General features: G+C 39.7%; 4 protein-coding genes across 4 annotated transcripts in view; 2 read left to right on the top strand and 2 right to left on the bottom strand.

The window, feature by feature from the left end:
- The first annotated feature begins 48 nt into the window (after positions 1-48).
- LOC119734938 (centromere protein M-like) lies at positions 49-4,550 on the top strand. Its single transcript, XM_038208579.1, has 5 exons — positions 49-251; positions 885-964; positions 1,378-1,476; positions 1,937-2,108; positions 2,939-4,550. The coding sequence occupies exons 1-5, from the start codon at positions 198-200 to the stop codon at positions 3,071-3,073; spliced, it is 540 nt and encodes a 179-aa protein (XP_038064507.1). The 5' UTR covers positions 49-197; the 3' UTR covers positions 3,074-4,550.
- A 26-nt stretch (positions 4,551-4,576) lies between these two features.
- LOC119734939 lies at positions 4,577-11,639 on the bottom strand. The gene is made up of 11 exons (XM_038208580.1): positions 11,518-11,639; positions 10,426-10,563; positions 9,679-9,805; positions 9,057-9,120; positions 8,212-8,295; positions 7,749-7,903; positions 7,054-7,203; positions 6,815-6,854; positions 5,746-5,814; positions 5,288-5,409; positions 4,577-4,807 (listed from the first exon to the last, which is right to left on the bottom strand). Exons 1-11 carry the CDS (start codon positions 11,615-11,617, stop codon positions 4,762-4,764), a joined length of 1,095 nt encoding a protein of 364 aa, XP_038064508.1. The 5' UTR covers positions 11,618-11,639; the 3' UTR covers positions 4,577-4,761.
- Positions 11,640-11,861: 222 nt separating this feature from the next.
- On the top strand, positions 11,862-13,926 carry LOC119734700 (rRNA methyltransferase 2, mitochondrial-like). The gene is made up of 3 exons (XM_038208238.1): positions 11,862-12,243; positions 12,851-13,004; positions 13,202-13,926. Exons 1-3 carry the CDS (start codon positions 12,088-12,090, stop codon positions 13,666-13,668), a joined length of 777 nt encoding a protein of 258 aa, XP_038064166.1. The 5' UTR covers positions 11,862-12,087; the 3' UTR covers positions 13,669-13,926.
- A 1,806-nt stretch (positions 13,927-15,732) lies between these two features.
- Positions 15,733-25,598, bottom strand: part of LOC119734844 (regulatory-associated protein of mTOR-like) — a 32,624-nt gene continuing 22,758 nt past the window's right edge. The window contains exons 19-32 of the mRNA XM_038208425.1: positions 23,455-23,729; positions 22,613-22,725; positions 21,893-22,073; positions 21,290-21,394; positions 20,995-21,103; positions 20,457-20,571; positions 19,807-19,931; positions 19,258-19,365; positions 18,776-18,882; positions 18,242-18,372; positions 17,545-17,634; positions 17,107-17,226; positions 16,505-16,634; positions 15,733-16,060 (exon numbers count right to left, since the gene is read on the bottom strand). Coding sequence (XP_038064353.1) covers positions 15,992-16,060; positions 16,505-16,634; positions 17,107-17,226; positions 17,545-17,634; positions 18,242-18,372; positions 18,776-18,882; positions 19,258-19,365; positions 19,807-19,931; positions 20,457-20,571; positions 20,995-21,103; positions 21,290-21,394; positions 21,893-22,073; positions 22,613-22,725; positions 23,455-23,729 — 1,778 coding nt within the window. The 3' untranslated portion in view covers positions 15,733-15,991. The remainder of the gene's footprint in view (positions 16,061-16,504; positions 16,635-17,106; positions 17,227-17,544; positions 17,635-18,241; positions 18,373-18,775; positions 18,883-19,257; positions 19,366-19,806; positions 19,932-20,456; positions 20,572-20,994; positions 21,104-21,289; positions 21,395-21,892; positions 22,074-22,612; positions 22,726-23,454; positions 23,730-25,598) is intronic.

The following is a 25,598-nucleotide window of genomic DNA, read 5'->3' as shown; positions in this document are numbered from 1 at the left end:
GCAATCGGTCCGTATCGGCAGATGGTACAGCGTTTCTCTCACAGACTGGCACCTTTTATGGCTGTGCGTAAATACCACGTAAGAAATAAGGGACAAGACTCGCACAGAAAAGGCGTACATTTCGAATGGAAACAGCCGGTGCAGTTTGTCGTCTGCTCGATTTTTATGAGTTTTATTTGTCCGTTCATCGATAAATCATGGCATTTACTTCGCACAGCAAGCTACCAGAATTGAACACAGCAACAATTCTTGTAATATTTCTTTTTGTGCTCCGTGATTAATAACGTGTCTAGCACAAAATTTAGACTCTTTGAACATAAACACACTTTGCAAGAATTTACATAACATTGCCGGCATTGGACATGTTGGACTTGAGAATGTTTTTTTCAGTGGAGATGGTTTTTCTTTTGGCTATATTGATCATGATAGATTTACATTTTGGTAAGAATGTTGCATCCTGACGCCACTTTTTTATCATATATTATCTCAATGAAGGCCAGTCATTGCAAAAATGTTGAAAAGACATGAAACTGGGACTGTGTGAGAAACATTTCCAATTTTGTTAGAAATTATTTTGAAAATGCAATTGACTCTCCATAGACTTTGTACACAACCAAAGAAGTGGCATGTGGATATTCTTTCCAAAATGTTGAAAGAAAAATCATGAAATTAATTAATATATATTTTTTTTGGTTTCAAATTCCTCCACTATGGCACTAATATTTGTCATGTTTTTACTTGCAGTAATGTACCTGCTTTATTACTATGTCAACTGTTATTTTGATTATTTTGTAGTAAAACAATGAATATTAAAACCTATTGAGATTTTACTTGGACTTTTTAAAATAAAATCTGTTTACATTATCTTCTTGTTCCCATTTAAGCTGGTGGGAATGCAGGGCATAGGTAAACACAGACTGGCTGGGGCACTCCTAGAACTCAACACGTCATACTCACTGCAAGTGTAAGTACTAGTGTGCTTTTATTTGAACAATCACGCAAAACACAATGGTCACATGATAATAAGAGGTCAACCTAGTAATGCCACTCGCAAATTAGGGAAGTCATAAAACACCGGGAAACACTCAGAAACTACTGAAAATCTGCTGGAAAACACTCCCACAATACTTTTTTTTTCTTGATAGGAGTTTTTGTATGTTTTGTTTTTGAGGAAGGTTTCGGAAAGTTTTCACAGTTGTGTGACGTTTGGATTCCGGATAAAATTTGTGTGGTTTCTAGTGGTGTTAAAATGACGTCACACTTCGGTACTTTAGCTGCAAAGACAACAAACACCAGTTAAAAAGTTATATGATTTTTTTAAAACTAATGTATTACATTTGGAATCAAGTTATAAAGTTTTTGTTTTTGGCTCTGTAGCCGGACTGCCACCCATCTGCCGCTGCCCGCTGAAAACAGCGAGAGCCGGCCACGGATTGACTTTGTGGTCTTCCTGCTGGATGCTAACAACAACATGAGGTATGTATGACATTTTTGTGCACTGTGCCATGTCCAGAAATGTTCAAGTGGAGCTAGAATAATTGTACAGAAATGGCCGAGTTGCCTAATTCTCCAAAATTGAAAAGTAATCTGCACAATCAATATAATTATGGTTCTGCCTTGCACTGACATTTTTTATAAACACCGAGTTGCCCAAAGTGATGGCGAGAAATAAAATCACAAACTACTCGGGTGGGATTCGAACCCACAACTTTCTGTTTACTAGCGCTAATGTCATACTGCTCGACAACGGAGTCCCCTTTTCAACTGAGCTATCAAGCCCAGTGTAAACAGTCCATGTCTATGTTCACTTCATTGGCCCTATTAAAAAAACTGTATTTAACACGAAATATGTACATGTAGCTACCACACTGATAAGAACAAATGTTGAACAATTTCTATTTAGCATTTGAATTTCTACATGTTTTTTTTTTTTCAGCATCAGTAAAACGGTTGCCTCAGCCAAGGAGCTAGATGTGAGCTACTTCCTGGGCAGGGCTTGCTTCGTGGTCCTGAATGCAACCAGCGAGAGCTTACACTGTACCGATATGAGTAACATCACAGGGCTGTGCGATGCTCATGACTCGCCCATGCTGTGTGGAAGTCTGCAGGTACTTTGAGGGGCCACAGACCTGGTCCGGGTTCATCACAAGTCCCTGCAAGTCCATCACAAGTCCTCCAGTCCCAATTCAACTCACAAACTATTCAAATGAGCTTTGACACAGGCATTCCTTTGTTATTGTTCATCAACTTTTGCTTGTGACTGGACTTGTGATGGACTTACAATGGACTTGTGATGACTTGTGGCTGGACTTGTGACTGGACTTGTGACTGGACTTGTATCTGGACTTGTAACTGGACTTGTGACTGGACTTGTGACTGGACTTGTGACTGGAATTGTGACTGGACTTGTGACTGGACTTGTGACTGGACTTGTGACTGGAATTGTGACTGGATTTGTGATTTACTTGTGACTGGACTTGTGACTGGACTTGTGACTGGACTTGTCGCTGGACTTGTGACTGGACTTGTAACTGGACTTTTGATTTACTTGTTACTTACTTATGACTGGACTTGTGATTTACTTGTGACTGGACTTGTGACTAGATTTGTGACTGGACTAGTAATTTTCTTGTGACTGGACTTGCAATGGACCCTACTGTTTGCATGAAGTACAGAACAAACATTTTTCATATGTTATCACAAGTCCAATAGACCACATCACCTTTGATGTAGCTCCTTGGTGTATTTTTCATGCCTTTTTCCTCCTATCCTCCATGTGTATTTGTTCAACAGCACTTAATACAGCTGATGTAGTGTAGAAGAGTGGTTCACTTGTTTGTTGGAAAGTTGGTTCCATGAGACTTCAATGTGCAACTTATTAAACATGCATGATATGGTCTATTGAGTAGGAGTTTTTTATACTGTTTTACAATTTCAGGACGAGAATCAAAGAAAATGTTTAGCTCGGAAGCTGCTGTGCCAGACAGAGGTGAGCAGTGGCTTCAAGCATGCTGTATCCCCCATGCTCATCCAGGCAACAAAGCACACCTACGAGTTCATGGAACCGTTATGATGGCAATACTCTGCACCGAAGACAAGATATTTTGGTACTGTTTAGAAAACCGGATAGTTGGCTCCGTGGTGCTGAAAGTTCTTTTTGGTAGTTTGCTTCTAGTTTGGGAAGTATGTGTGTGAATGCCTTTAGATGTCAAGTTTGACTGTGCCAAGTAGTTTTGGAAAGTTATGGTTGAGCTGGCATCAAACAGCAAAGCTTTAGCCCACGTTGGCAGAAGACACCATTGGTGTGATGCCTTTTAAAGGAAACCTAGATGTGTGACTGGTAAGATTATCTCACATGCCAATATTGCGTGTGATTCCTGAACAGTAACATTGGAAAAGACTCCAGCCATAGCACACCTTTTATAAGGGAGATTGGTTGCGTACAAGGTACATGTATGACTTCTTGGGAATTGCAGAAGTACAATTCCATTTCAACCGTGCTAGTCAACACAACTTTGTAAGACCATAAATGGCTTCTTAAATACACTTTATTTCAGTTTAAAATACAACACACATATTACATTTAAAATTAATCAGAAATTTGGTCGTCTTGTACTTTAGGTTAAGAAGCGGTTGTGTACAACAGACACAAATTGTGCGATCTTTCACATAATCAAAATGTGTACACTAATATTCAATTTTGGTTAAACGTCTTACCAAAATTGATCAAAACGTATGTATTTCTTCATGGCATTTGTAGAATTCTATAATGGCTGTTAACATAAACAGGCTACATTTTGCAAAGAAAGTGCTTTTTGTTTTTAATTTCAGCAAAGCAAACTTAGCAAAGCTTTATACATGTAATGTGTTATAAGTTATCGGAAACAGTTAACGAGAACCTGCGGTTGCAATGTCTTAATACTGTCATACCCTGTCTTAATTTGTTATATATTTTATATGAATAATCTCATTACTGGATCAAATACAAAAAGTATTGTATTTTTTCCTACATTTTTCACATAACATTGTATGTTTAATAGCAGTATCCATTAGCACATTCGCGTACAATGCATGAACACAAGTAAGGCCAATTTACATATCCGAGATGTACCTTTTTATAAATACGCAAAAGGCAATAAGTAATAAGTCGCACAACTTTGCGTTTATTTATAAAAACCTAAAATCACGTATGTGTAAATTGTAGGCAGTGTCATTGTAAGCATTTAATTTTTTTTAATACATTTTTGATCTATACAGCACATTATGTCCCACTCACATCATGGGACAAAGCTAAACAGATTGGTACTATAATTGATATTCAGCTTGCTAAACTTTCAAGCGCTGCATCCTTGAGACAAAGTTCTCTAAACATGTCTTTAAATTGCAATTCTGAACAGCACTTGACACATAGACAGTGTTCACACTTTTCCTATTGAAACCTCTGCTTTTGGGCCGAGCACCATGAGCTGTTCTCATTACATTTATGCCAACAAGTATGGATGAAAGTACCAACTACAAGTGTATACATTAAATTTCAATGATGTATTAAATTCAACTGGCCAGAGTTTTCATTTCGTTTTTCAACTTCATTAACTTGCTTTGACCACTGGGAAATTCATTTGGTCCTCTGTAAGGTACATACCCTTTTTGACAAATAACATTGGGAAGGAATTTACATTGCACCTTGTCAAGAAATATCTAATTTGTACCTTGACTTTTCACATTTTTTACGGGATGGGGAGGTACATTGTACGTTCGGGGTCATCTGCTGAATCCTGGTAGGTCCTGAAGATCTGGAGGCTCAAACCTGGTAAAGAAAATCAAATTCACAGATGTAGTACTAAAGCTTCCAAGTTAAGAGTGCAACTGCTTCACAACATTACTACACATAGGCAGGTAGTATCGAAAATGAAGCCCCTAAAACGAAGACCTAAGACCAATTCCAAAACAAAGACCCACTCAAAAACGAAGACCCGTTTTCGAGTGGGTCTTAGTTTTGGAATGGGTCTCCGGTCTTCGTTTTAGGGGTCTTCGTTTTTGATACTACCCAAGTAGGTTTGGACCCACTATAAAACAAACAGTGGAGCACTAAACGTAAAATTAGAAAACGGATCAGATAACGATTTATGAACATTTACCTGTCCTTGATCACTGGTTCACATAGGACCACAAAGTGACACATACATGCCTGCACTGACACACTATGCATTGTGACAAAATGGTGTGAAAATAGCAAACTCCAAATAGTTTTCTCTTGAGCTGCACTGAGTAACCAGCTTGTACTGACCTGAGTCTTGCTGCTGGTGAGCTGATGAGTTGCTTTGAGTAGTACTGAGAGATGAGATTGGAGTCCGTCAGATGGCTGTTCTGACTCAAAAACTCCTCAAACGTCATGTCTACATTCTCACACTAATACAAGAAAGAGACAAAACACTAACGCAAATCCATTGAAGTCTTCATGGTATTAACGAAAATTCAGAACGTTTGAAAGTGCCACCCAGTCATAACTTGGGTGTATAAATTTTGCACCCTTACGGGCAAGCAAGTTGAGGGGTTGACTAATAATGGGTTAAAGAATTAAACAAATTGGTAACACAAACCGAGTCAACCAGATGCGACATCACCTAAAACTTTTCATGACCAGAATTTGAGGTACAGGAAAAGAATTGTCCAGGAAATTAACTTTGAACTCCTGCAAATTTAAAAGTGCATCGAGCCCCAAAAATGCATGTGAAAATCTCGTACCTGATTTATGGCATCGGCTATGACATGGGTAAAGAACATGGTCACCGTTTCATGGTAGCCTCGTTTCACCTACAAAATGACAAAACGAGGTACAAAAAAATCAAGAAAACCTCAAAGGCATATAGGATCATTTATCCAAAAAGTAACCTACCAAATTATTATCAAAAAATTTACTTGGATTAAAGACAGGCATGCAACTTGGAAGAAACAACAAATGAGGAAACTCGCATCTTTAAAATACTAATTGCAATGGTACTAAAACCCCGTGAAATTACTCCGTCTGACTTGCTGTCTTTAAGAAATCAAGAAATGTAGGTGATTTCCTACCATCAGTCCATGGATTGTTTTTTGGAAATAGTGCTACCAAGTTTCATGATCAAAACGGTTGTGCGTTGTTTTTCATTGTTTTCTCGACAAGTGTAATATCCACTGAGCTGAAGCTTTAACAAGTTAGGTTTTGAACATTCTTCTTCAGATTTGGTGTAATTATTGGAAACAAAGAAAATACATGAAAAGCAAATGATCCTATATGCCTTTAAATCTTGAATTTTAATAATTTGTAATTTTCTTATTCTTTGTTGCATTGAAAATATGAAAGCACAGCAACCCAAGTGAATTTGAAGGATGACCAATAAATGAAGAAATTGGAACCTGCTATTTACTCATTTTAGAAACAATTAATGAAATATAGACACAATATGTTGTAACTCAACAACCAAATCAAGGTTCTGGTTGAGTTTGATGCATATGGAAGTGTGGAGCTAAAATTACTTCTTGATAACTGAATGGTATTTTATCTCAACATCAAAGAGTCTGCCATTAAACAACACAATATTTTTGTGAATTTGTCCCCCCTATTTGCTCTTTTCACACTTCCGCCATAGGCATGCAGAGCCTTGATCTGGCAACTTTACACAATAAATATAGCCGGTTCAGTGATTCCCGTGTCGGGGTTCAGATCACTAAGCACGCTATTTTTATTGTGTAAAGTTGCCAGATCAAGGCTCTGCATGCCTATGGCGGAGCGTGAAAAGGGCAAATTTCCCAGAAAGAGGTTATTAGCGCAAACCTTGTCTTTGTGTTGTGTGTTGTACTTCTTGATGCCATTCCTGGGAAGAAAATAAAAATATTATCATAATGTGAAAATTTAAATATGTTTAGAAATCTTTTTTCGATATGCAGGATATTTGTAACAAATATATCTGTGTAATAGGATCAGATCCACATTGGCAGTCGCAGTGATGCTCTGCTCACGATAATCTGATCAATGACATTGGGTATTGGCAAAGAATTGAACCAATTCTGTACCTTATTACAGGTATAGCGTTCTCTTTGCCATGTATCCTGATGTAATTCCAGGCCATGCGTAGGTGCGCCTCGTGCGACCAGTCATCAAAGAGTAACGTGGTGTCTTCAAATGCTTGCATGAAAGCTTCGTCGCCAACCGACCGGAACGAGCTGTAACAAAAAATTTATAAAATGAAACAGTAAAAAAATCGTCTAAGGCCAGTGGTTTATCCCTGGTTTCCTTGACATGATGTCATGGTGAATATTTCCATCTCCCCTGAAGGGGATTCTCGTCCATTTGTGTCTCAATCTCACAAAATGAGAATGGAGGAATTTTTCTTTCAGGCATTGAAAGTTTTAATTTTTGTTATGCATAATGCATTAAAAAATACTAAGCTCCATACAGTGTGCATATTTTAAAAAAATATTCAGAATTTTGACAGGGGCACTTTAAAATCCTGTATTAATTGAATGTAATTTTGTATTAAATGGCTACGTTTTTGGAACAAAATGGTATCAAAAAATATATAAAACTGCGAAAACAACTTTCGAGTAATTAAGAAAACATATACTGATCAATGCTTCTGTCATGAGACATATAAAAAAAACTTGTCAGTCAACCGGCTAGATTGGCCTTATATTTACAGATTGTGCCCTATTTTACGATCCCAGCAAGATCTTGCTAAAACGGCACCAACAATGATCACGCAACTTACCTGGCAAAGTATAGCAGCGGCTGTCGTCCATCGGTACCCGTGTCCATACTGGTTTCCAGCACCTCCCCGTACCACACATGATGATCACCTATCAGGTGGGTATCGTGGGCCTGGCACTGCAGCACGGCTGCTGTACCCTCAATGAGCGGTACGCCCTAACAAACAAAGGAAACCATTCAAAAGTCAGACAGTAATGCCCTCAAAAAGATGTAAGTTGATTTTGAAAAAATATATAAAAATACTGCTGGTCTTAAACATCGCTGACCAGTGTACAAACAGCAGTTTAAGACCACCCACGTGACAGGCTCTCTGATATTATTATATGAATGAGATATCTAGCCCCAAATAATGTAATAGTAGTGAAGCTGTACATTCCTGGATTCATCAAATAAAACACTTGGGTACAGATTTTGATGGTTTCAGCACAATACTGACATTAAAGAGATACAACTTGAGTACTCACTGAGAAGCCCAGTTTGTGAGGCACCGCACTGAACTGGTCTTCACCATTCCTGGCTGGCTTGGAGAAATGGACCCCATAATGAACCTATCAACAAAACATCACAAACGAAAAAAAAAATGGTTTACCTCTTTGTGTAAATTGTCTGCATGGAGTGCTGTGATTTGTACTAAAGATCTCGTCGGTAATATAAGAAAATTTCTAGATAATGTTGTATCACCAAGGAACCGTATTTACTGTCTTTCACTTAATCCTAAAAGGGTTGGGGGGGGGGGCAGATTCCTAATTTTTTAGCAATATTTTTCGCCAGACGTGCATTTCTGGCCGTGAGCTTTCATGCCTTTCTAGTTTCAAGTCTGGCGTACGTTTTGATACCAAATTTTAATATGGAAACTGACCTCCGGGGTCACCGCGCTGCGAAACAATATTTGAGGGTGTGCACCATGGAAATTGCATTTACCCATAAACAATACATTGATACTACAGATTGCTGTGGTCACAGTGTGCTATTACTTGCAATTAAAAAACACTTGGTCTTATGAAAATCAAATTCTTTGAATCAGTTCAGATCTATATGCACAAGTATGCGTGCCAAATATAATTTCATTACATCTCTCTATGACCAAGTTCTGAAGGGGGGGGGGGCATAATCCCCCTCCCAACCGGCTGTGAGATGGTCCTAAAAACCGGGCGCTGTATATTTTTTATGTTCAGTTTTACACAAACACATTTATGCATCTGGAACTGCGCAAAAGTAACTGTACATGTTCTTCCTCTGATAAGATGCAAATGTCATTAGCAACATTTATGGCAGAAATTGAAATTTGCAGAGAATTCTACACACACACCTGATCTCCAGCGAGTACATTGACAGCAAAGTGCCTCGTGTCCTTTAGGAGGGAATGCATTCGACTGGGGGAAAAAAGCAAAATAAAAACAATTTCTTAAAATAAATCCCAACCAGACGCATGGAGTAAAGACCGTAAATTTAACTCTCTTAGGCTTTATTTGGGGTTTGTGTCCCTTTTTTCAGCCATGTGGTGCAAATGGTTGCAGAGGATTAAAGATGGGCTACCAGCTTCATGGCCTAAATTATTTTCATTACCACTAATTTTGCTAGATGTAATACAAAAGTTTAGTCCTTAATAAACTGAAATTCATTCGTTTATGTGGTCTACTGCTTCGTTAATCTAACAACTGGCAAAACAAAAGGTACATCTCTCTGCCCCCAACCCCATTCCCCCCGAAAAATCAAGTGGAAGGGGGAAAGAGGACACTTAAAACATGCAAAAAGATTGAATAATTATAACAACCCCACATATATGTTGCAAGGATAAGGTAGCGTCCGTAAGTTACGGCTGCGGACAGAATTAATAAGGCTAGCGATTGCAGCCACTTCCCATAGAAGTGTATGTTAATGCTGGCCGCAGCCAATAGGTTTGGACGCGGGGTAAGAATGTCTTAGCTCACCTTGGTCTGGTGATGCAGAATGATATAACAGGTGGCTGCATGGAGACACTGGCGAAGGAGCTACAGGTAACGCCACGCTTGATGCAACACTCTGAGTCAACATACTGGGCTGCCGTTACTACAACCACTGAGAAAAGAAAAAAAAACAAAATTGTACAAACTTAGTTCAATCATTAAAACAGGGTTTAGGGCGGGTTGCAAAGCCATCCTTTTCTTGCCTTCCACTGCAGTAGGCCGATTCAAACATAGTTTCTTCATGTTCTTGTCAATGCTTCTTGAAACAAGGTGGTTCTCGAACCACGCGTCTCGCCTGTTTTCTCTTTGATTTTTTTGACAGAGTGACTAATTAGGGCCAGACTGCTTGGTGTACATTGTAGGGTGGCAATGGCAAGGGGTAGTATAATGAGGATGAGAGGGCTCTGATTAGTGTAGAAATAATTGTGGGTAGTAATGAGGGTGAATTATATGAACTGAAAATAAGTATAGAAATATTACACTGAATTGCAGCATGAAGCGAAGACTCAACGCATTATTTTACCATCGTTGAAAATTGATACAAAAATACCACTTCTCTTGAAAGTGTCAGCACACCAGGTGCCATGATTTTACAGGATGTGTTAGACTATCATTTTACAAACAGTCTAGTACTACTTTGTGATATTTTGGTAGTTTTGTTTTTTAATGTTTGCAAATGTTGTATAGTCCCTTAAATTTTAGGGGTATTAATATTATTGCAAACCAAGCCACCTGGAGATGGAACAGTCCTCATGACATTCCTGAAACCACTGATGAGCTCTGCCTGCTTCTGCTCAGCCAGTTCTGCTGTTGAGATGCCAGTGGGGCTACTTGGCTTCCCTGCGCTGACTTCATCTGGATTATAGCTTGCTGGATTGGAGGGCAGGACACATACATGTAGAGAGAGAAAATATTATAAACTTGAAAAAACACCAACAGCTTTAATTAAAATTAGAAAGGAGTAGGCCTAGTTTTGAAATTGGCATTCTTTGTTTATGTTGTTGCTCTCCTTACACTATGTTCAAGTCTCACCCCAAAAACAATTGATTGTTTTGAAATTGCTCTTTTCCTAGCAATGCAAAGGTTATTCACTTTTGAATGAGACATGATACAAAAAAACTTGGCCCACATGGGCCCCTAATTAATGGCATAATTTCCATACAAATTTAGAATTATTTGCAGCCAGATAATTATTTCGGCAATTAAGGCATAAAACTTATCTTTTTTGTGGTGCAATATTAGTGCAAAAACCACTCAAAACATTTAAATTTTCAGAGGGTTGAAAACTTCTAGTCTGAGTAACTTGGAGTTGGACCCTACTTATTTAGCCTTCTTTTTAACATTCGGACACATGTCGAATGTTAAACATGTTAAAAAAAGGCAATAAGTAGGGTCCAATTTACCGGCAGACCACATTTGAATGAAAAAAAAAGGCAATACAGAAGGGTCCAAGTTGCACAGACTAGAAAACTTCCAAAATAGAAAATACTATTTCTCCAGTTAACACAGCAACAGCGTAAATTTTGCCTTCAAAAAAATATTGGCTTCAAAACAAAATATTAAGAATAAGCCTAGAACAAAAATGAACGACACTGGCAGCCCCATATTACGTAAGAAAGTAACTCAAGAAAACTTTAATCCAATCGCCTCTTGCAAAAAGCGCCCTCACGTGACCAAGAAATAAATGTCGGAAATACACGCTAACGTATTCACCGTGCACTGTCGATGGAAACAGCATCATCAAAGTCACACATTTTTAATGCACAAAGAAATAAGTAACTGCACAATAATAATTGGCACAGAAAAATGCATTCGTCAACTCACCTGAAGAACAAAAGCGTCGGCAGTGAGCATTTTTCGTAAGTTGTTTTTGGGAGACATTTAGAAATCTCAATAGAGAACGGACGGACGTTCGTCCAAACATTGTGATTTATTTATGTGGACTGGTATCTGGTATCCCCTACGACAAATGCTTGATTCGCCTGTTCGAACGTTGAGGAGCCAGACTAATCATTACGTCATTCTGTCGGTCAGGTAGCTGGTTCCCGAACTTTCAGTGAAAATTATACATAATTACTGGTTACCAATCAATAGCGGATTTTCTGTAAATAAACGCACGTGTTACACATGAAACGTTTGCTGCTACAGTGCAAGTGTAGTTCGTGTGTCATGAAAAATCAAATGTAAATTTCGTCCTTTCAAAGGAATTTTCTGAAAGCTTACAAAATTGTAAAAACCTAACGAAGGCTTTCTGGTTGAGCAATAACACGTACCCTCCATATTTGGAATGTGTTTTATGAAAAATATTTAAACTTCAAGAAACCCACATGGTAACCCATGATCAAACATAGATCAGTCCAATTACGACTTTAAACCAATCAACGTTCTCCTGAGATGAATCCATTCTTGGTATGGGGGAGGAAGTGCTTCCACACATCAGGAGTTCTGTGGAGGAACAAGAAGCCAAGTAATAAATTGAAAGGAAAGAGTCCAAGTTCTCAGCAGTGGCTCAGTCGACAGTTCAATGATCCTTACGTGAAACAAGCGAAGGTAAGGCCAACCTGGGCCCAATTCCAGGAATGCTGCAGCAGTGTACTCATCCCCATGCACCCACCCCTTGAGACCCCCACCCCCAACCCACTCCACCCCACCCCACCCCAACTCCCAAGTTGTAGTTGTGTCCCCAACTCATACTTTGGAAGAAGACAAAACTAGACTTTTCAGGCTAAATTTTGAAGAAAAAAAATAATACTTTCTTGGATCGTCCTGGCCTTTCGACAAAAATGAAGGAGGCAGATTTTCCAAGATGTTGGATGGATTCTTCAATTTTCTTGAGTTTTTGCCGTTACAAAGTTGTGTCCAAAGGATGGTAACCCATTCTACAAAGCTATTTATCGGAAACAAATGAAACGACAATATGTTTACAATATATTTGCAACATATATTGCAAAATTATGAATTAAACGAAGAAAAAAAAGGAAAGCGGAGGCAGGCGGGAGAAAGGAAGTGGGCGACGTCGAGAATTTTTGTTTTTTAATTTGGCCTGAAGTCTTGTAAAATATACCTGCCTTCGCCAGGAAAATATATTTCTTTGTAAACTACTGATCTCAACAGAGCATGTTATAACTTTAATCTTTCAATTTCCATCTGTTTGCAGGTTGAAAACTATCGGGCTCGCAGCGCCTTCAAACTCCTGGAAATCGATGCCAGGTTTCGGCTGCTGAGACCAGGGCATGTAGTGGTGGATTGTGGGGCTGCTCCAGGGTCATGGTCTCAGGTTGCCGTGGAAAAGGTCAATGCACAAGGAACAGGTTGGTGTCAGTCAGGCCAAGTTAAAAAAAAAATCTTGTCTGTATTTTTTTTAAAAAGGAGCTGTTCAAAATGGTGGATTTTTCCAAAATGGCGGATGGATTCTTCCTTTTCTCTTGTGTGAGAATATTAACGTATTTGCACAGTAGTTGCAACTCAAATGTATTAACTCGTTTACCGCTCAATTTCCCCATCCCAGACCCAAACAAGCCCATGGGAAAGGTCATCAGTGTTGACCTCCTACACTTTGAACCAATAGAGGGTGCCGTCCTGCTCACCGAATCGGACTTCACTCACCCCGCGACGCAGTCACGAATCCTGTTACTTCTCAACGGGCAACTTGTGAACAGCGTGCTCAGCGACATGGCGCCCAACTCTACCGGCATGCACGAGATGGATCACGAGAACATCATCGGGCTGTGCAAGTCCGCGCTCGGGTTTGCGCGGGACATCTTGCGCGAGGACGGTCATTTCCTCTGCAAGTTGTGGGACGGCCACGAGACCGGACGACTGAAGGAGAAACTGGCGGCGGAATTTCGCGGTGTAAAAGTGGTGAGGCCGGACGCCAGTCGCAAAGAATCGTCAGAGATCTTCCTTCTGGGACGAGGATTCAAGAGATATTTAGTCCATCCGCTAGGTGGCAGTCTTCCAAATGGCAGAACTTGAGCACCCCTAAAACTAGTTGGAGAACAAGGTTTGCGATTCAACATCCATGGAAATATGTAATGGGGGCTTAGAGACAGCAACATGATCTCCCATTAGCAAAGGATGCAGGTGCCAAAGTTACAAAGAGAATAGACTCCATATAAGCCCCTACCAGTGCGCAAGTGGGGCATTGGAAACAATACGTGCGCCTCTTCGATCCCACAAGTGCATGTTCCAGCTGCGCGCGTCATATGCGTGTGTGCTCACGTCATATGGGTGTGCACGCATGTCAGACTTTTGAGTGAGCATGTCGGACATCAATATAGGCTGTGATTGGTCGAGCGTCAATGGGCGTGGCTTGAGGGATGCAATTGCCAATGTGAAAAGGAATAAGCACACCTCAACAAAATGCCAAACTACATTTTTATATTAAAACAATAATTTATTAAATTTTCAGGAAACTGATTCAGTTTATTAAGTTGCATATATTCATAATTTTCTCGAATATATAAACTTGGATATAATTATCAACTCCCTTTTCTTATAAAGCGGTCTTTAAGTTAAAACAATCCTTGGATATCGGAAGTACATGTACAAGAGTCCCGCCATTTTCTGAGTTTTTCAAAAAAGTTTTTCTGCTTTTGTTTATTTTTTGGGTACATTTTAATAAGTTGGCAATAAAGATTTATCTATGGACATGTTTTATACTATGTTTCATGTACAGTGTCCTATTTACATAATATTTATGTTCACTTTACAAAAAAAGACAGTATTGTGGTTTTGAAACTTAGCAAAATAATAATCATTTACTGGGTTCAAATGCGCATCTTAAATGGTCATTGAAAAGAATATGAAGCATTCGATCACATCTTCGTTTGATTGGTTGATTTAACCAAAAATCGATATATTTTTTTAACAAAATTACAAATTTCAAAGTGTCCCTTCAATCTGTCGTGTCTCAAAGAGTATGAAATATCATCTAAAATCCTTTACTGGCTTAAAAAAAAGTTGCGCTTAACTGTCCAAAGCAGACAATTACAATTTGTCTGCCTTTTCAAGGCATCACTACAACCTAATAAAAGTGACCAAAATTCAGAACTTGTCGGTGCATTTAAAAGTGTTTGAATACACCGATGTAAACTGGCTAGGTGCATTATATATTTTTTTTTTCAAAAGATGAACAAAGAAATTGAGCGGAGCAGGGGCTTGAACCTGTAACCACCGGATTGCCGTTCCAGTGGTCTACTTTATTGTGCTATTTAGCCCCATGTTGGTAGTTCCCCAATGTCTAGTGCCTGTTAAACAAAAATATTGAAAAAATGGGGAACTGCCAACATAGAGCTGGATAGCTCAGTGGGCAGAGCACTGGAACGGCAATCCGGAGGTTGCAGGTTCAAGCCCCGCTCCAGTCAAATGTTCAACTTAAAAAAAAAAAAATTCATTCATTTGTCGAATTTGTTTTCCAATTCCTGTGCAATACTTTTGGCAAGGGTCATGCCAAAACAGGAGAAAAAAATGGCAAATTTGGTTGGGTTTTTTGTATGAGCCAGGGGCCTGGGTCGATTATGATACATATTTCATTTCTTCATTTTTCCATAACACTTTGGAAGCAGTGTCATAAACCTGAAATCAATGGAGGTCAATCAACTTTCTTCCTCTTCTAAAAATGGTATAATGGATAACAAGTTACGTACATTTGGAATAATGCACACATTCAAATAGTCAATCACTCTGTATGCAGGCATGCAACTTGTCCTCGGATCTGCTGATTTCCTCGTTTTTTACTTCTCGTGAATGCCATTACAAATGGAAAATACTGTTCAAGGTCTTGTGTGGTTTGGAGTTTTCTCATTTTTTCTAAATTCCCAGTTGCATGCCTGTGTATGGCATCGCAGTGGAATCAAAATCCTCAAGTCAATCACAAGTCAGATCCCAAGAAATAGGGGACGAACACTGACAAAGGAATGCCTCATCACCAGGGCCGGATTAAGCGTTCCGTAGGCCCTAGACACCAGTGTTTATAGGCCCTACTCTGCACTAGCACCAAATTCATGTTAATGCTAAGCTTTAGTAAGCAACACCAGCCAAACTGGTAGCTCTATAAGCCTGTTGGCACACTGCGGTATTTTCGTAGGCCCTCACATTTTTTGTTGGCCCCAGAATTTTCGTCGGCCCTTGGCACAGTGCCTACTGTGCCTATTGGGTCATCTGGCCTGCTTGTCATAGTTCATTGGAAGAGCTCTTCAGTTGTCACTTGATTTTAGACCGTATGTCTTTTAAAGTAAAAATCCTGAAATGGTGGTGTACGAAGTAAAATGCTTGAATAGCTGTTTATTACGGACTATCATCTGGTTTTCTTCTCCGTGGAGTAGATGGAGAGGAAGGAATCCCTGCTTCCTGATGCTAAATAAACCTGTAAAGAGAACAATCTCAAAATTTAGTAACGATTACAAAGAATTTGGGCGATTCACAATCAGTACGCCACCAAGAGTTTGCCATGCAGAGTCCACTTTCCAAGTTTACGGTCGACAAAACATTGCCCGTTTGAATGAGTGTCGGTAGACAGCTTGAGCTAATTGGTTATAGACTACTGGGGCATAGTGTTCTGCCGCCTTACAACACCATAATGTTGATAAAACGAAAAGAAGAGGGCAGATACTTGAATCAAACAGATACTTGAATCATATGCTGACGAAACAACTGACCGTAAAAACGAACAATTTCAAATGTGCCGCGCTGCGAATTTGTCAACCATCTCCCACAATGCACTTGGAAAATGAACTCTCCTTGGCAAACTCTTGGTGGCGCACTAAATATCATAAACACAATACTGGACTTTAAGATAACGTTGACTAACCTTGAGTGGATGGAACGCAAGGCAGCTGACCGGACCAATCCGTTGACCTATGAACCCTTCGTAGTACTTGATGTTACTGAGCGTGTCCCCGGACATGTTGAAGACACTGATGAGCTGATTGGCTGAACCGCTGTCAAAATGAAAATTGAGAATATGAATATGAGAATAAGACAATATGAGGGAATCTGTCAGTTCAGTGTAACGGACAATAATATTTTAGAGTGATCAGCTACTGCAAAGAAAAACCTCATCTCCTCCATAGCTCATGAAAGTCGAACACCAAAATTTTAATAAAGGCTGTTTTATTGCCTTATCAAGTTATCCATCTTGACTCAAAATTGAGACATTTTCTTTAAAACGGTTGGAACAAAGACCACGATACAATCTTTACATATTTCACTGTAGGGGAAACTATAATTCTGAGGACATAACTGATGTGATAATATTTTTTTCAAGTTAGGTTTTGCCCTTCACCGACGTATAAACACTGAATACTCAACACTCGGGTGGGACTCGAACCCACGACCTCCCTTATAATTTTTTTTGGTTGACATTTACGTACAATTTTCTTAAAGCTAACTTAAACTTTTCTTCAAACTTACCATGCAAATATATTAGCCTGCTGGTGGACGGCCATGGTAGTTAGCGTGTTGAAATTGGTCTGGATGAGTTTGACCGATTCCGTGAAGCGTGGATCCCAGAAACGTACGTCCCCATTCACACTGTTTTAAAAAATTTAAACTTAAAGACTTAAATTGCTTACTAATAAAAAAAATTCAACCGCATCTGTACAAAAAAATCAGAGGTTGTGCAACATTTTAATAAATGATGATTTTTACGGAGGGAGAAAAACCGGAGAGCCTGGAGAAAAACCTTCATGGCACAGGAGAGAATCAATGGACAACTCTACGCACATATGACCCAAGCCGGGAATCGAACCCGGGCCACAGCAGTGAGAGGCGAGTGCTTTACGCACCACGCCACCCAATGTTTGCAAATGCAGAATGCACACTAGAAATAAAACCATCATGGTCAATTACCTTGCACTGATGATCTTGCCATCTCCGGCCCCTTTCTGAAGATGGACGTTGACCACCCAACTGTTGTGCTCTCTTAACGTCATCACTCGGCTGAAAAAAACAAATCATAAAAAATATGAATCTGTTATTTATGATCTTTTCAGGAATTGTCAAACAAAAGCCACTCTTCTTTTTATATAAATTCCGATGCTTATACTGTGTATGCGATATATTTTAAATCATTGGTCAAACATTTCAAACTAATCTACTTGTGGAGTATTTGAACAATGAAACATTTGCGTGATTCCTCTGTAAATTTTAGCCAAGATTTTCACCAAAAGAACAGTGAAAACTGGAACACAAAATTAATTAAGAGCCAAATGCTGAATGTGTATGAACAGAGCACAAATTGCAAAATCATGCAGATATAGACAAAGATGTCTACACAGATAAACATGTATACATAGAAACACAATTCACATTTTTAGTTCTCAATGTAATGTTGGCGGTTATTATTTTGCTTATGAATATGCATCCCTGAGCCAAATACATGAATAAACGATTGTCATGAGCCAATGTGGCCCATCAGGCCACAACCTAGGACACAACCTATGGCCAGCGGCTGGATTCGAACCCCTGACACTCATGATTATGAGTCTCAAACCTAACCACTAGGCCACACTCCCCAAAATGCATCGGTATATACTTCAGATCCTACCTTTCTGTTGGAGCCAGCCTCCTGTCATATAGCCTGACACTGCCATCCCCACAACCAGCTATCAATAGCGACCTGCCTACTGAGTCACAGGCCAGGCTAGTTACGCAGCTATCTGCTCCGGTTGGTATATCCTATCAAATCAAATACATAACCAGGGTAAATAACACTGATATGAATTGACAAGCTTTTGTATAATTTCAAGAGAAGTTTTGTTTTTTTGTTTTTCAATTTGAAATCCAGTCCTCAAAACGAGTATCAAACATACTCTGTACTTTTAAATTGACTGGAGCGGATTTTGAACTTGTGACCTCCAGATTTTCCGTTCCGGTGCTCTACCAACTGAGCTATCCAGACCTATGTTGGTAGAGCACCGGAACGGCAATCCGGAGGTCGCAGGTTCAAACCTTGCTCCAATCAACTTCCTTTTTTTTTCAACTTTTATAAAACATGTTTTACAAATACATCTGGTCACTTGGCTAGGTTTAAAAAATAAAAAGCTGAGGAATATTTTCCGTAGTGTTCCAGACGAGTTACCTGTAGTTTAAGTTCCCTCTGAGTGTCCCAGACTCTGATGGTTCGTACGTCCCCCGACGCTAGCAGCATCCCTGATTCCTGCTCCCAATCTAGGACCAGACCAGCTCCTGAAAAATACACAAATGGTGTTGTAGAATAGGGCTCTCTCATGACCTGACCTATATCAGGGTACCGGTAAGTCAGCGTCGCCATTTTAGTTGGCAAATATCGTACAGCGCAATGCACTAGTACATTGTGAGCTGGGTCGGCACGATTAACAGCACACAGCACAATTTATATAAATTTATTTACTTATATACTGGTTTGAGAAGAAAGTGGGGTGAAGTGGCTTGCCCAAGGACACAACATATGGTCAGCAGCTGGACTTGAATCCCTGACCCTCTGAACACGAGTCACTACCTCTAACCGATAGGCCACATTCCCTCTCATTGTGTGAGAGTACAATAATCATTTTTACAAATGAAACTGATGGCTCTGCCTACCTTTGACCGAGGGCAGCATGTCGGAGAGAGCATGCCATGAGGTAACAAGCTCTACAGGTGCGTTGGAGTCTGGTAAGTAATTACGCCATATCTGAACAGCTCCGTCGTCTGAGAGAACAAATAAATATACTAGTGTTAGCAATACATGTATTATAAACCTGAGAGCAAGAGTATTGCATGTGAGTTGACGAGTATTAATATCTACCTCAGCAGGATTATAGTCTAGCATCAGATGAATCTTGATTTAAATGATAAGCAGAAGGTTTAAGGGCCGCCGAGGGCCCAAGAGTAATGTAAAGTCTATGGTATTTATGTAAATTTGCCTGAGGTCACCCCTAAAATACCCATTCCTGTTGTTTTATATAAACTTTTATAGCTAAAAGTGCTTTTGATGTAAGGAAATCCAGAATTCGAAAGGGATTCCTTAAACATCCTGAAACCAGGAAAAATCCTGACCAAAAATCCTGAAATCACTGAAATCAGGAAAGAAATCCTGATGAATCTCTCCCCTTCATGATTTTGTTTTTTCATTTTTTGACGTGAACTCACCGCATCCAGTCATTAGTAGGGATATGTCATGTGCGTTCATGATGTCCATTGACGTGATCTTGGTGTCTTTGTGGTTCAGATGCGAGAAGTAGTTCAGCTTTTCTCCGTTCTCCCAGTTCCACACACTGAAAAGATTCAGGAAAACATGTTTTGAATCTCTTCTTTCATGTTTTTTTCACACAGCATAAATTATTATCCAATAGAGCGTGCAAGTTGACTTCAAAAACCTGCAAGATTTTATGAGAATACTGCACATCCGGGCACCATGTATAGGATAGACCTACAACGTGTGTAACATCCTATTTTTGCATTATTTTGTGTCCTTACATGGCCCATCCAATCAAGGGCAATAAATGGGTATTTTAAACGAAAAAAAGTATTACAATTTACAACACATTTAAAATATTGCAAATTGACGACTATTTTCAAAATTAAAATTGATGACCTCAACTTCCCTTCAATAGATCATGCAGATCACAATTGGGTAAATTCAAATGTGGGAGTCTGTGACTAGACAGTGTTTGGTACCAAGACGTTCACATAAAAAGTGGACATGGACTCACGAGATTTGCACTCTCTATACTTGGTTTAAAAAAAAGACAATTAAAATGACTGAATTCAAAAAAATTGAACACAGGGAAAAGTCTTACCATACACCTTCTTTGTCGGCCACAACGATGTGAGGACTGAAATGCTGGAAGCGCAGGGCTACGGGGATACCTTGATTCCTATTGATGAAGATCTGGTCGTCTAGGCGACTCGTCGCTAGAAAATTGATATAAAAAAAAATAACCATTACTTTCAGATCATTCAACAAAAAGTATGAAAAACAATGTCAGCTTTTTGAGAAGTAAAGTAGAACGTTGATGTACCAAGCATAATGAGACCAAACAGGTTTTTCAGATTTGCCAGGTTATTTTAAACTTGACTCCCTCTCCAAAACAGGGTCATTCACCACAAAAAAAATATTCAGGATGAGTTCCAACTGAGTCTTTAGGAAGTCATATTCACCCCAAATTAGAGAAAAATTCTAACTTCAATTTTGAAAATCGATCGTTACTTTATTTTGAAGTATTCCAAGAATCAAATCTCAACACAGTCAATTCCACACAAAAAAGTAAAGTTCTAATTTTGATTACGAAGCCATAATCGATTCTTTTGGTCTGGAGTTGTCCAAAGCCGACATACCAGCTCGTTGTAGCTGTTCCCTCGCTTCTTTCCGTGATACTGCGTTGCGTAGGAACCTCCACTCTCTCTCCTGATGTAGTGTGCTGTACGGATCCATCTCCTCAGGTGCCTATAAATATTTCACGAGCAAAGAAAAGAATAAATTAATGGCATATGGACTACGTGCACGGACAGTAGATGGCGATTTCAATAACTTTCGCGAGCCTTGAAATTGTTAATTTTTTTGGCGGGATTGCAATGCAAGTTCTTTCAAGCTGAAAACGAACCTGCCTGAACTTCATTTAAGTTGGCTTACCCTCATGACGGACTGGGCGAAGTACTTGCAGCACCAGTTGGTGAAGTTAGTGGAGAGGTTCAGGTCTTTTGTGTTCACCGTAACAGCCTCCAACTCTTCATACGTCTGCAAATTGATTAAAAAATGTTGGTTAATTCTCAAGTCGTTAAAGTTGCCTTCCCACCCATTATTTAAATACTACAGCTCGGGAGTGTATTTTGTAAAGGCCCAGTCGAGTCACTGAATCCTGCAAGCTATACCAAATCAACGCGGACGGCATTCCGTGCCAGTGTTGTAGTCGAGACCCTGCAAGACCATCACAAGTCCAACACAAGACCTCCAGTCTCAATTCAAGTCACAAGCTATTCAAATGAACTGCAACAAAGGCATTCCTCTGTCATTGTTCGTGCCCTGTTACTTGTGTCTGGTCTTGTCTGGTCTTGTGATGGTCTCGACAACACTGCTCAGGTGAAATCGGATAACCAGTGAAATCGGTTTGAAAAAAAATAGAATAACTGGATTTCAAAATCTCTGATTTCTCCCACCACTAGCTATGCAGTATTTGCTTCTTAGCAGCAACGCAAATTTGGCCCCCTCCCCCTCCCCATGACGACAACTACTCACAATGCTGGGTCCCTTGTCGAACAGCTTGCGCACCCGCGTGAACTGCTGAGAGTGGGGGAACTGCGAGCCGATGGGGGCGGGGTTGGGCGGCCTCGCTGGGGGCGGCTGCTCACCGGCCCGGATGGGCACCGGTTTGAAGATCTCGTTGGGGATGTTGAGCGTGGAGGGAGGTGGCGAATCACTGAGAAAACAAGAGGATTTTTTCGAATAATTTAACATTCAAATTTTTCCAATTTGGACTTGATCGAATATTCGAAATGCGCTGATCAAGTTTTACATTCGGGCTATTGATCTGGATTTGCATATGCCTGCACTTGTCAAAAATTGGCAAAACAAGTTGTTAAAATAATAGACCTTTATCGAGCTGCCACCATTTTAGTCATGTTCCCCGTATCCAATAACAGTACTGAATGATGTTTTTTGTATAAAAAGGAACCAGACTATTTTTCCTTCCAGCCTTGCTTTAGTTACGTTGATTTGAATGGGAAAAAAAAAAATCAAGATGGCCGCAACATGATAATGGTCTATATGAAGAACATTATATACCTAACAACATATTTTTTTCCATGTAGCAGAATGGCTGATATTAGACAGATTTTAAAGAAGAAATATGAGCTAGTTTTCCTCACAGCAGCTCTCAAATTACGCATGTAAAGTGGCTTTCAACAAAACTGTGGCATTCGTCAAACAGTGATTTGCAGGGATTTGAAGATGGCGTACCTTAGGTTTTGTGGAGAGGCGCTGTGGTTTCTGGTAGAGGGGCTGTTGGGTGCCGAGGATGAGGCCCTTCTGTTGTCATGTAGCACATGCTGGGGCTTGGCCATGACTGTCGCCTGTAATAAGCAAGGTATACATGCATGATTCATCAAAAGCTGGTAATTCCATCCTCTCCTCAATTCTCCTTGGAATTATACTTCAGCCACATCCAAATCTCTTGTCAGGTAAACCCTGAGGAATTTAAGATTTCAAAAGAGATTCTCTAAAAATTCTCAAACCAGGAAAAATCCACACAAAAAATCCTGAAATCAGGAAAAATCCTGACAAATCTCACCCCTGGTGCAATCCAGACTGGTGCAGTGCAGTTAACTAGTAAGTATAGTAAACTATGCAATACAACCTAATACAATGTAACACAACGCAATACAATGCAATACAATGTAATACAATGCAATACAATGTAATACAATGCAATACAATGCAATACAATGCAATACAATGTGGTCTAGCGGTGGAGCACAGGATTCATGATCATGAGATTGTGGGTTCGAGCCCCGCCGTGGCCATGCGTGTTGCGCCCTTGAGTAAGGCGCTTTGCCTCAATGACCCCTCTCAACCCAGGTGTTAAATGGGTACTGGCATTATTCAATGCTGGGAAGGTAACAGACTCGCTGTGGAGGTGATGTGGCGATCCCCCAACAGCAGCATGAGTCTGGCCCAATCGCTAACGAAAGAGAGATGGACACTCCGTTCCTGTTAACACAGATTTGTTCCCTTTTTTTTTTATGCAGCCCAGGAACTTGACATAATAGTTCAAACAGTTAAAAAACTCAAGTTTCCGTTACCTTGAGATTGATCTGGTTGACCAGCTGTTGTGCCAGCCTTTTGACTGCAGGTAGGGAGTCCGACGCCAAGACCAACATGGTCTTCCAGATCTGAGCATACACGTTGTTGTAGCTGGATGAGAAGATGTTGTTGACGCCCGGGGACAGACGACGGACTTTGTCAAACAGGACCGGCCCGTTGACGGCGTAGGCGTCCCCACTCCCCGACGACGTTGTAGCGCCGTTGGTGACTGCGTTGGTACTGCCCGTGCTCGGTGACCTCGACATCTGTTGACCTAATTTGGCACATTTCAAAATGTACATTTTAATATTGTCTCAAGTTTGTCGCATTTTTGTCCATTCGTGCAAAATCCGTGCAGCACCATATTTTTTTTCTTTCATAAAAATGAACAAAATATGTTTTGAAAAACTATCTGGTTTTTATGATGTATCATTGATATGACTGTTGATATAAATTATTTTTAACTGGAATGTTTATTTCTACTTTAAGTCTATTCCATTCAACAGTAAGGTGCTGTACTGATTTTGCTGAGTAACTGTATGGTGAGACTGGAAACTAGTTCAAGATGGCGTACGCAACCAGTATTAAATAGGCGCAAAGAATGTTAAGATAATTGCCAAAGGTTAATACATGCGGCACTAAACTCAAGTTCTGGACCGCTGCCAGGTTTAGGTCTAAAACCTTACTCCAATGTACAAACCTGTCAAAATGTTAGTAATTACTGGAAGATGTTACGAAATTCCACAAATACCAATGATAGTTAAGATTAATACACATGTAGGAAGCAAGAATTGGTTAGTTTAATGCATACAAGATCAAAATGTGTTCAAAATACTAAGATCATGCAACAACCATGCAGTAAACAGTGTGAAGACACTGACCTTCACAAGAAAGAAGAAATCACAAAGACATAAAAAAAGAAGACAATGTTAACAAAGGATAAGGTCAGAATAGGCAAGAATCTTTTTAAGAAAATTTGTGTGAACCAGTTAACACTGTCAATAAGACAGTGAACATCTTTCCAATTTAAAATTTTAAAATTTTAAAATTTGCAGACATCGTTATTGACATCCTGGTCATGGATTCGTTCAATTACAAACCAACTACAAATGGAAATTTCCAAAAATGTGCTACTTGACACATCTTTGGAAATGACCTTTTATTGTTTTCTTCATCATGACAGCATGCCAGAAGGAATAATCTCACAGGGAGTTTAGCTTCATTACTATCTTTAAACCAAGTATGCTTTTGAAAAATAATTTGGTCAGTTTTTGGACAGCTGCAAATGGTCCACTCTGCCTTTAACAGTCGTCGACCAAAATCTCAGTAACCTTAAAATTGTTGGCCTCTACCTCCATTTATGTACAACATGCCAAACAGCAGAAGTAAAATCTACCCAGGAAAAGAACGGACGAAAAAAATAGATGTTGCAAAAGTGCTGAAAGCATAAAGCGAATTATGCAAGAGTCTCAAGCAAGCGAAAGCAATGAAACTGATAGAAAGATGGCCGAATGACGCAAAATCCCTCTGCAAAATGTACGGGCAAGTTTGGACAAGGACTAACTTCGCTCGAACGCAGAATGGTTAGACTACTCTAGTCGACTAGTTAAAACCAGACCCCAGGGCAATGTTGCATCACTGGTAACCAATAGCTTGATGCATCATAATGCACAGCAGGGAGCCAGGACCAAGGAGTTTTGTGATGATGTTTTGACCATCGTTTGACTGGAGGCGTTCGCACGTTGCTGTAAGTGCATAGGCGCAAGTTACGCCACGAATCAACCACTAGTCGACTAATGGTCCTCACGCGAACTTGCTCTATAATGTGGTTGCAAGATGGCAAACCAGCTTAATACGTTGCTATGGAAACTACTGTTTAGACGTCGTGCCAGTTTCTCACATTTTGGACCACCACATGCTTTTTCATAAAAACTGTGGGAAACATGGTCTATATTATTAAAATGAGCAGTTTCTTATTGTAACGGCTTGAAGACAACTGCTTGATGTTTGAAGATCGCACTAAGACAAGTCTTAAAAAACACTGGAAAGCACGGCAAGAGAGCAAAATTATCAAAAGGGAATTGAAACCGAAAAACCAAGGATAAGAATAAAGGTCAACAGACTTTCAGCAGAAAAACCAAGA

This window comes from Patiria miniata, unplaced genomic scaffold (assembly GCF_015706575.1).
Source record: "Patiria miniata isolate m_02_andy unplaced genomic scaffold, ASM1570657v1 HiC_scaffold_28, whole genome shotgun sequence".
Taxonomy (NCBI): domain Eukaryota; kingdom Metazoa; phylum Echinodermata; class Asteroidea; order Valvatida; family Asterinidae; genus Patiria; species Patiria miniata.
The sequence above is the reverse complement of the archived record's forward strand: the minus strand, read 5'-3'. Positions and strand labels throughout refer to the sequence as shown.

What these genes read in the sequence shown, in the direction of transcription:
- LOC119734938 (XM_038208579.1), top strand. Translation starts at nt 198, where the DNA reads ATGGCATTTACTTCGCACAGCAAGCTACCAGAATTGAACACAGCAACA. An exon ending in ACGTCATACTCACTGCAAGT is followed by an intron (nt 965 to 1,377) that starts GTAAGTACTAGT and finishes TTGGCTCTGTAG; the next exon opens with CCGGACTGCCACCCATCTGC. An exon ending in TGCTGTGTGGAAGTCTGCAG is followed by an intron (nt 2,109 to 2,938) that starts GTACTTTGAGGG and finishes TTACAATTTCAG; the next exon opens with GACGAGAATCAAAGAAAATG.
- LOC119734939 (XM_038208580.1), bottom strand. Translation starts at nt 11,617, where the DNA reads ATGTTTGGACGAACGTCCGTCCGTTCTCTATTGAGATTTCTAAATGTC. An exon ending in GAGGACTGTTCCATCTCCAG is followed by an intron (nt 9,806 to 10,425) that starts GTGGCTTGGTTT and finishes TTCTTTTCTCAG; the next exon opens with TGGTTGTAGTAACGGCAGCC. An exon ending in ATGTACTCGCTGGAGATCAG is followed by an intron (nt 8,296 to 9,056) that starts GTGTGTGTGTAG and finishes TTTTGTTGATAG; the next exon opens with GTTCATTATGGGGTCCATTT.
- LOC119734700 (XM_038208238.1), top strand. Translation starts at nt 12,088, where the DNA reads ATGAATCCATTCTTGGTATGGGGGAGGAAGTGCTTCCACACATCAGGA. An exon ending in CTTACGTGAAACAAGCGAAG is followed by an intron (nt 12,244 to 12,850) that starts GTAAGGCCAACC and finishes ATCTGTTTGCAG; the next exon opens with GTTGAAAACTATCGGGCTCG. An exon ending in GGTCAATGCACAAGGAACAG is followed by an intron (nt 13,005 to 13,201) that starts GTTGGTGTCAGT and finishes TCCCCATCCCAG; the next exon opens with ACCCAAACAAGCCCATGGGA.